General features: G+C 33.8%; 1 protein-coding gene across 3 annotated transcripts; it reads left to right on the forward strand.

Moving 5' to 3' along the window:
* Positions 1-3,185: 3,185 nt before the first annotated feature.
* Tm2 (tropomyosin 2) lies at positions 3,186-10,161 on the forward strand. Of its 3 annotated transcripts, none has more exons than XM_013314450.1 (7): positions 3,186-3,292; positions 6,301-6,470; positions 6,788-7,047; positions 7,277-7,394; positions 7,660-7,761; positions 8,024-8,201; positions 8,681-9,103. In XM_013314450.1, the coding sequence occupies exons 2-7, from the start codon at positions 6,357-6,359 to the stop codon at positions 8,761-8,763; spliced, it is 855 nt and encodes a 284-aa protein (XP_013169904.1). In that variant the 5' UTR covers positions 3,186-3,292; positions 6,301-6,356; the 3' UTR covers positions 8,764-9,103.
* Positions 10,162-10,367: the final 206 nt, after the last annotated feature.

The following is a 10,367-nucleotide window of genomic DNA, read 5'->3' on the forward strand; positions in this document are numbered from 1 at the left end:
GAGTATTATTTCTTAGCGCACGCTTTAGGAGTAGATTTAGCATGAATTTTATGGGCCACTTAAAATTTAGAAGGTAATTTGCTATTTTAATATCCGTTTTTTTTTATAAATTCAATATATTCGAAATGGAACTCTAATAGAATGACTTAATAAAATTTGCATAATAAACTAGTTTTGTTGATTTTGTTACTAACTTAAAATAATTCTTACTAATAACAGACGAGGTCGTGGAAGAGCGTAGTAAATATAAAGCGATAGCTGAAGAAGTAGATCAAACGTTCGCGGATCTCTCCGGCTACTAACGCTGGAGCGGCCATTTTGTGAACGGGCGCCATCTTGTGTGAGTCGACGGGTATCTTCGCGCCAAAAGTATGTTGCTTGAATTGTTTGCATACTGCACTATGCACTTTATGCAAATGTTTTGGATCTGGTGCCTTCTGAATGGCGTAATGTGATAAAATGTTTCGGCTCACCAGAAAAATGGATTGATTTAATTGCATTATTTTATAAAGTATTATTGCAAAGCACTTTTCACTTATATTTTAATAAGTATATCTCTTCTATAAAGTATGTATCGTTTTTGTTCTTATTAAATATTAATCTTTCAAAAGCAATTAATGTTTTGAATTTCTCAATGTAATTATCACGTCAATCATAAGTTTAAATGACATTTTTTTATTATCTTTAACGTTGACATTATACAGATTGGAAATTTAATTGGAAATGCATTTTAATAATTGAATATAGACATATACTAGAGTAATATTCTCTAGAAATGTAAATACGTTACAATCATTGAATAAAATGAAGCTTTATAAAATTTATAAGAAAAATAAAAATGAGCGAAGACATTTGTTGGAGCAAAAGTACAAATTGCCAGAGTTGGAAGATTTTTAAATTGCAATGATTTAATGACGTTTATTTGGTAAAAATTAAAATAAATACATTTAATTTCAAATGTAAAGGTATTTTTATGCTCAAATATAGTTTGCCCTACACAAGTATAACATCGACTCTTTTGGTATTATTTGACTATGAAAATATAAATGTATTCGAAAAAAAAATATGTTTTTAAGAAATATGTCGATTTGTAACTTCAAAATAATAATTGAAGTACATTTTCAATTATTGAATTAAATTTTGTGGGTAGATTTAGTTTAACCACTGCCAGTGTCAAAACGTATCTTTTAAAAAAAAATGTTACATTTTTCTATAATCTGTATTAATGAAATGCTTTTGAATGTTACAAGTTTTCTTATGGCAATAGTGGGATAGTATTAAGGTCTTCGTATATCCTATTTTGTAATATTTAAACAATTTTCTATGAATATTTTTAGAACATGAGAAATCGATGTTATGCAAATGTTAAACTTAAAAAAGAATTGGATTAGTTCATAATTTTATCAGGCATTTATAAACGAGATGAAAGATATTAAGGATTAGAATGGAATTTTGATAGCAACAATTTTTAAGTGAACATTTTACTAAATACTAATAAGAGCTGTGAACTTTACTGTTATCTATAACTTCTACTGGAGAAAAAAAACACCCCTATCTATAAAAAAAAAAAGTTTTTTACCCGTTGTTTGAAACTGGAAATTCAAGGTCGCACTACCAATTCTAATGGGTTTACAAAATGCATTACACCATTTTCTCTTGTAGTTATAAGTTTGTATATTTAGCGTTAGTCGATCCGTTACAGTAACAATTATTTAATATTTTGCTTCGATAAAACTGTTGTAGCTTTTTTATTCAACAAAGTGCGTCACAGCTTCAAGCGACTTTTCCAACTTGATGAAATATACATTTATAAAAAATGTATGAGAGTTTTATTTTACTTCTTTTCTTCTTCTTCTTCTTCGTATTCTTCATTACTGAAGGTCGTGCTTGTCCTGGTACGCTTTAACGGCCGTGTCGACCAGCTGCCTCCACGCCGTCTTACTTCTTTTAGTAAATAGTTAATTGGAAAAAATAATAAGCGTCATGAGAAATTTGGGAAAGCAATCGAACGACTCCCCATGCAGTAATATGCCTGGTTTGGTTGGCATGGCGGACTGTTGGATCGCTGGCGCCAGTTAATATTTACATTATGCCAGTGCTGTTTTTTAACGCAACTGTCTTACTGTACCGGCATAATGTAAACCAGGCATTAAGCTCAATTACACCTCCGCAAAACGTATAGTACTAGTCTAAACGTGTAGTAATTTGGCAGTGACAGTGGATTCGAATAAAAAAATTGATAGTTGGAACGCATTTTTTTCTGTTTGCTTAATCTCTAATGAGGCTCATACGACTGCATTACACAGTTTGTAGAACTGACCAAATACAGTAACGCAAAACAGCGCTCAGATCATGTTTACAACATGCGTGTAATTAGAAGAAACTGACACGTATGCGTAAATGTATGAATGTGGAAAGACTAGAGAGGTGTGTCAGGACCGCGGTAAATGGAGGTCCGAGGTCACTGCCAACCCCTTTGGGTTACGGGCGTTAGTCACGCTGTATGTAGAAAAGATTTTAATAATTTAAAAACGATTCGACACATCACCTTTCGCAGTTTTAATATTGTCTGCAAATTTAAAACGACGATCGGCCTAATGGGGATTTTTTTTCTATGGATCCAATCGGTCCAATGGAAAACATTGAAAATAACGACGTGAAACAAATTCTTTCACCTAAAATACATTGTTAAATTAGCTGACGGTCACTTGTGACTAGATAATATTTTGCAAACTGATTAATTTTCAGCTTCAGTAATAAAAGTTACTATTAATAGTAGACAGTCACATAGATTTTGGGTGTGGCTTTTCTTAATGATGATTCCTTCAATATGATATCGGGTCCCAACTTTTCTGAAAACTGTACTCCTTTCTCTATATAATTAAAATGGAATCGACCGTTAAAAATTGCTTACTTGACATTGATCTTAACATCTTACAATGTGATACGTCAAATTTGTTAAGCTCACACTCCATACTAGGTCATGATGTGGTAAAAATGCTGCATTAAATTAGCTTAGATCCCACCCTACTCTACGTCATACTTTGATAGAAATGCAATTCTCGTCTGAGGTTTGTTTAAGTCTCCATCTATTGATTTCAAACTTGATCATTCATGAGAAAGCTGCAAGAATAGTTGCGCTTGCGCGGGTGCGAGCGTGACAACGGGATTTCTTGCCACCCGTCGCGCTGATCCAAGTCTTGGATTTTTGGCACCGAAAATAGTCCGGCGGCGCGCAGAGAGAACGCGAGGGCGCAGTGCGTGTCGCTCCGCCGTGTGAACAGCTCGTGAGGTGAGTCCCGCAACCCGCCGCCTCCAGCCTGGATACTCGTATCGGATAACCTCAACTTCTTCCATCAGCAACAAGTGACCCTCGATTGTGACGTGCGGTATCCAAACTGGAAGCGTCTTGTGGTGTGCTCGCTTAAAAGTGTGGGTATATTAGTGCTAAAGAATATTCCAGTGATAAAAGTTCAGGTGCTAAGTTTTTCTACGATGTGACTCGGATTTCAGCGCGCGCGCGACCTCGCTGAAAATAGTGTTGCCCGCCCGCGCGGCTGTTTCCCGCGGCCCCCGCACGCCCCGCTTTTGCCATGTAACCTATTTGCGGCATGTCGGAATGAATAAAAAGTTTTTATTTAACAGCGTGAAGAAATTACCCAAATTTTATTTAGAACGCTGGCGAATATATCATGGAATGTGCGCCTTTACGATATTTTGGGTCCAGTTAAAACTTCGCCGACGTCAGCGGCAGCAACAGATAATATAACGCATACCAAACATAGATCGTAGCGGATTCGAATGTTTCTTACATCATCGTAGAAATTAACATACTTTTTAATTATTTTATAATTTTATTATTATTTTTTTAATTTAAGAATCTTTGATCTGAAGTTAAAGAATTAAGGACTTTTCAAAACTTATAACATTATTTTTTTTATTTAATTTTTTGTAACATTATCGTTAAAGTCAGAATATATTATAATATTTTATAATAATTTTAACTTAAATACAGCAAAGAAACTTTGCTTTTATTAATTTCAAAATTAAATTGATAATTTATTTTAAAACTTAGATTTGATATGTGTACGAACAAGATATTCAATTTGCGTTAAATTTTTAATTATCTTGTCGCAAAAACGTAATGCCACTACAGACAAACAGAAAGTTGATGCCTTGCCTAATGGTCAAGGACACGTATTTTAAATTTTAATACGTTAAAACACTGGACGAAAATAAAGCAAAAGTAGGAGTTAAATCAAGTCTACACTTGACCAGCACGTGGCCATTCTTAAAAAATAAAACCTAGTATTAAACTTCATGAATTAATGCATCGACAATGACATAAAGAAAACGCTAAAAAACCTTTTTTTAAGTTTTATTATATATATATATTATATATTTTTAAGGGAAATATTACTTTCCTAGCAACACGTAAATGTCTGGATTTTATCAGCAATTTAGTGTAGTCTGACAACAGGTGACTGAGTAGTGGCCGAAGATATTTTGGCAAGATATCAAACATCTAACGCGAACTAACAATTTGGGACGGGAGTAGACAGCTCACACATAATAAAATGCATTTATAATATATAAATCGTTATATATTAATGTGTTAAAATCGATTGATTTAAATTTAATTTACTTTTAAAATGAAATATTGAAACAATACGTAATGGCCGTTAAGTTTTTTTTTATCTGTAACATACGTCAGTTGGGATCCCGATTATCTGGAATCCTGCGGTGTGAATAAATCCGATGATAATCAAATTGAATCAAATGTACTTTACAAACCACCGTTTCATATATTGTAATAAAATATAAAATAAATAATGCCAATACTTTTGTAACCATTGTGAAAATAACCATTATTTGCATATTGTTCGTTTTAGAAATCGAAAGCTTTCTTCATAAAAGTACGAGAATCTATCATCAATTGAAATACAAGTTGTAAAATAAAGATTAATTTATATATTTTATTGACTGAAGAAAAACCTATCATGTATATCACAATATCGGTTTCAGTTCAGCAGTTGTTAGGTTAGTTTGCGCGGGAGCGTGTGTTATTTCTGTGAACGTTATAGGCAACGATTGAGAACTGGCCAGAAATACCGCAGCGTCATCTCTTCTGGCATTTATTTTTGCAATCGTTCCTCCCTCGTTAAAACATACTGGTTTATAAAAAAAATATCGTGTTTTTAAACCTATAAAATTTGTTACGTAGCAAAGACAAATATATAAATACTTATTTGTTCTAAGATAATTCTCAACTTAGAGTGCTGAATGAAAGTGTTCATCATCAGCACACTACACGTTGGCCCAGGGTTGGCTTCACAGATATCTTTCTACGCAGAACTGTACAGATGGCATCACGATGTTTTCTTTTACCGTAAGAACGTCGGATAAATGTACATATATAAATCGAAAACCACATTGATATATGGCGAGACTTAAACAGTGCAGATTACAAGTATAAGGGCTTAACCCCTGAGACACCAACGTTGAGTCAGACGGACTTTTTTTAACAATAAATATTAAAGAAGGCTTCCATTGCCGAAACACTGACACAAAACATCATTTCTTTCAATGACAAGCTGTAAACATAAATGTTCCTTTGGCTTTACATTCATTAATTTCCATTAATTCAGCTATTGTGTAAATTACAATGGTTCTATATTAAATTATGAATTATTACTAAATAATGATACGAAAATACGGCACATGTTTCGTTTTCAATATAAAACGACGAACTTCACCTTTCGATCGTGGAGTAAAATATAGCCTCACTTTATAGGGCGGAGTAAATTGGGTCGCAAGATATAAAGTTTATTATAGGTTACTTTTTAATACCACGAGGATTAACCGATCTTTAGTGATGCAGCCCTGCGTTTATTGTATTGGCTTGAAGCCAAGCGTGTAAGAATTGTTCGGTTACAAAAGATTATTTTTAAACTGTTTTATAAACAAATTATTGGATATGTAATTTGAAACTACGTAATTAATAAATAGTAATTAATCTTAGAAAGATAGGTTCCTTGTATTTGAAATCAAATCGGAAGTAATGAACTTTAGGTTAGGTATTTTATTCTATTTAATTAAAGAATTTTACCAGGACGTAAATGATAAGTTTAGAAACATCAATAACTTTTAACAAACACTAAAATTTAGTTATTTCTATGTTTTCTTATATGAGCAAAACATAAATTAATACTCGGATCACAAGGCTAATAATTTAATTTGATAACTTTCCTGCAAATAAATAGCTAACAATTCAAAGTTTATTGATTCTTTTGTTCTCAGGCCAGTAGCTGGCGTATATTTCATCGGGACCGTAAAGAAAGAACAAAACCGCCACCATGGACGCGATCAAGAAGAAGATGCAAGCGATGAAGCTGGAGAAGGACAATGCCATGGACAAGGCGGATACCTGCGAACAACAGGCCAGGGATGCCAACCTCCGCGCAGAGAAGGTGACTTCACGACTTGCCATACAAATCAGTATTACTGCCAACGGTTACAAAGGCAGTTGTTTAGTGTAGATTTAGTACGAGAAATCAACACTAGGAAATTGTCAAAGTACTCTGTGGCAGTTTTTCTCGGTTAGTTTAGTTAGTGGTAAATAATTTTTATTCTGAATGAGGGATAATTTAAAAAACTTATTTTTGCAACTTAAGACTTATTACTCCATGTAATCTACGTTAAAGTGAAAAACAGAACGAAATATTTCGTTTGCTCAGAAACTGTTATTTTAACAAATAAAATAACTAATAAACAAATTATCTTGTAGGTGAACGAGGAAGTCCGTGAGCTCCAGAAGAAGCTCGCCCAGGTAGAGGAGGACCTGATCCTGAACAAGAACAAGCTGGAGCAGGCGAACAAGGACCTGGAAGAGAAGGAGAAGCAGCTGGCCGCCACTGAGGCGGAGGTCGCCTCGCTCAACAGGAAGGTGCAGCAGATTGAGGAGGACCTCGAGAAATCCGAGGAGCGCTCCGGCACCGCCCAGCAGAAACTGCTCGAGGCACAGCAGGCTGCTGACGAGAACAACCGGTAACCGCTGCCCGCTGTTTAGTTTCTTATACTGTATCTTCTTCTTTTTTTTTAATTTTTTTTGTCAAACTTGTTCGGTAAAGGTGTTTTTTGTTTAGTATCCAACGATTTCACAAACATGTCACACTAATTTTCATGGTTATCGGTCAGTTTAGACAAAGTCAAGTAGACGAATTACAGCAGCACCCATAAAGAATGTGTACTTATCCTTACAAATGTGTGTGTGCAGCATGTGCAAGGTATTGGAGAACAGGGCGCAACAGGATGAGGAGCGCATGGACCAGCTCACCAACCAGCTGAAGGAAGCGCGTCTTCTCGCTGAGGACGCTGACGGCAAGTCTGACGAGGTTAGATACTTTGATAATAGCTAATTGACACAGTGAAATTTAATGGTCTTTTCTAATAAGGAGTGGAAGAGAAGGAAAGTGAATGTGGTGGAGTAGGGTACATATAGGAAAGGGAAATATCCGTTTCATTTCTGGCCCTCTTCTGTCTATAAAGACAACGTATCTACAGCCATGACTTTTGGCAGATGTATATGGCCAACTATTTCTCCGCTTTAGCGAAATTAGGTGTAAATTTGACGTACTAAATTGTTGTTTGTATGTGAAGGTATCTCGTAAGCTGGCGTTCGTTGAAGACGAGTTGGAAGTGGCTGAGGACCGCGTCAAGTCCGGTGACGCTAAGATCTCAGAACTTGAGGAGGAATTAAAGGTTTGTACTCGGTCTTTATCTAATTAATATAGAAGAACAAGTACTATATCGTTTATATCACAAACACACTTTAGATTGAAGTTGATTTTCCTGTAAGAATTAATAAAAATGTTACCACTAATTTTATGGCTGAAAAGTACTCGTATCTCGACATTAATAATTTTTAAGCATTTCATTACGTCTTAACCACATTAAATTACATCACGTCGAAGTTTACTGTAACCTAATATCCCTTCTAAATATTTCTTTTACCACCACACAGGTTGTAGGTAACTCCCTCAAATCACTGGAAGTATCAGAAGAGAAGGCCAACCAGCGCGTAGAAGAATTCAAGAAGCAGCTGAAGACCCTCACCTCGAAACTGAAGGAAGCAGAAGCCCGTGCTGAATACGCAGAGAAGACCGTCAAGAAGTTACAGAAGGAAGTCGACAGGCTCGAAGGTATGACGTCACTAAAATCCATCCCTCTGTTGAAAAGAGTTGCATCTCTTATGAATTTTGAAATCGCTTAAGAGATGTAACCCTTTTTCGTCTGATGTAACGTGCTTTATAAATCTTCTAAAATAATTCTTGCAAAAGCTAAAAGACTTTTAGATGTTATCTAATTAAAATAAAATAACTATATTGATTTCTTTTTAAAATCACGAAAATTCTTGAATGCTCTTGATATTTGAGATAATTTTTCCTATTTTTTTTATACCAAAAATCAATAACATTCAAGACATTTTAATTATCGTTATAAATAAAGTAAAACAAGAAACTATATAAAAATTAAAATTTATTAATCTGTTTAAAAATTCTAATTGAACGTATCCAAAAAACCTTGTCATTCTATCCATAATACCTTTGTCTATCATATTCAGGGTTACTCAGTTCCGCAGCACTAATTCTCTTCGCATTTATTTACCGCAATTTTACAGACATGTTGTTCAACGAAAAGGAGAAATACAAGGCGATATGCGATGACTTGGATGGCACATTCGCCGAGCTCACAGGATACTAACGACCCTTTAGCACTTAGTTTAAGACATCGTTACTAAGATTTCAACCTTTATATTGTCCTCATAAAAAATACATCTACCCAAAGATCTTACATACCTCCGGATATATAATCTGTGGCTCTGAATTTAATTCGTTTAAATTATCTATTGTTTACTGAAAAATAACACATTATTCCGTGTAATTATGTGCAATTCTGCGTAATAATGTGTAATTCTGCGTAATTATGTGCAATTCTGCGTAATTATGTGTATTCCGCGTGATTATGTGTATTTCTGCGTACTTCCGAAGAGGTACGAATTAAAAATTTGTTTCCCGTGTAAAAAATCGTTCTTGTAATTTAACAAAACTGATAACATAAATTCGAGTTTTTTTTTAAATTGAACACGATATCTGAATGTATGTATTTCTATACTAGTTTCCAATTTATATATAAGTAGCAATTCATTTTGAGCCGTCTTTCAACAATGCAAATAATATTCTGTCTCAAACTAACATATTAACTCCTGTGCTGATATTTAGGGGATTCGTCGACTTTTTGATCATATTTCTGACGATCCTTTAGAAATCGCTTAGTATAGGAGTCCTTGCTTTTTATGTTTGTTATTAACATGTCTTATGCTTACGCTACCGTGGTGGACCATTTCTTCCAAGGTATATAATATTTTTTATCTAATATATACATTATAAACAATATTATTTAAAAAAAATATTAATAGCTTAGCAATAAAAGTATAATTTAAAAAAAAATATCTCAACTTTAATATGTTTTAATAAATTAAAATATTAATAACTATCATCAATTTCATTATAGATAATTTGAAAAAAAGTGAGGTTATAATTAGTAATAAGTAGACCACGTCATCTTACTTTGTTTCTTCAAGTACTTAACATTTTTTTTTAATATTTCTATACTAAAATTTACATCTCTTTGTCTATTTTAACTGATTTCTTAAAGATTCTTTACTCTTTTTTAATATTAATCTATGTTCTTTTGTACGGTTTTTAGGTTATGTGTGTTTTACATTTGTAGGTTAGTTATTAAAGCATATATTTTTGAATATATCAAAGGCGTAGTATATTACTATATGTGATCAAATAAAAAAAATATTTGGACGTAATTCTAATTAACAAATAATTATTTCTTTAGACGAGTTGGGCATCAACAAGGACCGTTACAAGAGCTTGGCCGACGAAATGGACTCGACCTTCGCCGAGCTGGCTGGATACTAGACATCGCACTCCACAAACAAACATTCACACAAACATACAAACGAGTACACAAGTCGCCGTGCTACTTACATCCAGAATACCTTGTACACGTGATGTAATATTTATTAATATTTTATGTAAATTTATTTACGATTTTCAATAAAAAAATTAATTTATAATAAAACCGTTATAATTAGTTTTTCATTCAAACCTTACGCGCATTATTTATATATTTACTATAACTCGGACCGCGCGAAGTTAAAAATAAAAACTAAATTAGTACCCTATGTGTTCCTCCAGATTTTATTCTACATCTGTGCCAAATTTCAGCGAGATCCGTTGAACTGTTCTGGAGATATCTTCTAACAACCATCCATCCATTCACCCAGCAATCAA

Source organism: Papilio xuthus, unplaced genomic scaffold (assembly GCF_000836235.2).
Source record: "Papilio xuthus unplaced genomic scaffold, Pxut_1.1 DF827461.1, whole genome shotgun sequence".
Taxonomy (NCBI): Eukaryota; Metazoa; Arthropoda; class Insecta; order Lepidoptera; family Papilionidae; genus Papilio; species Papilio xuthus.

Bases quoted from the DNA above. Each gene is read 5' to 3' on its own strand.
- Tm2 (XM_013314450.1), top strand. From the start codon at position 6,357: ATGGACGCGATCAAGAAGAAGATGCAAGCGATGAAGCTGGAGAAGGAC. The intron at 6,471-6,787 runs GTGACTTCACGA...ATTATCTTGTAG, and splicing joins CCAACCTCCGCGCAGAGAAG to GTGAACGAGGAAGTCCGTGA. The intron at 8,202-8,680 runs GTATGACGTCAC...GCAATTTTACAG, and splicing joins GGAAGTCGACAGGCTCGAAG to ACATGTTGTTCAACGAAAAG.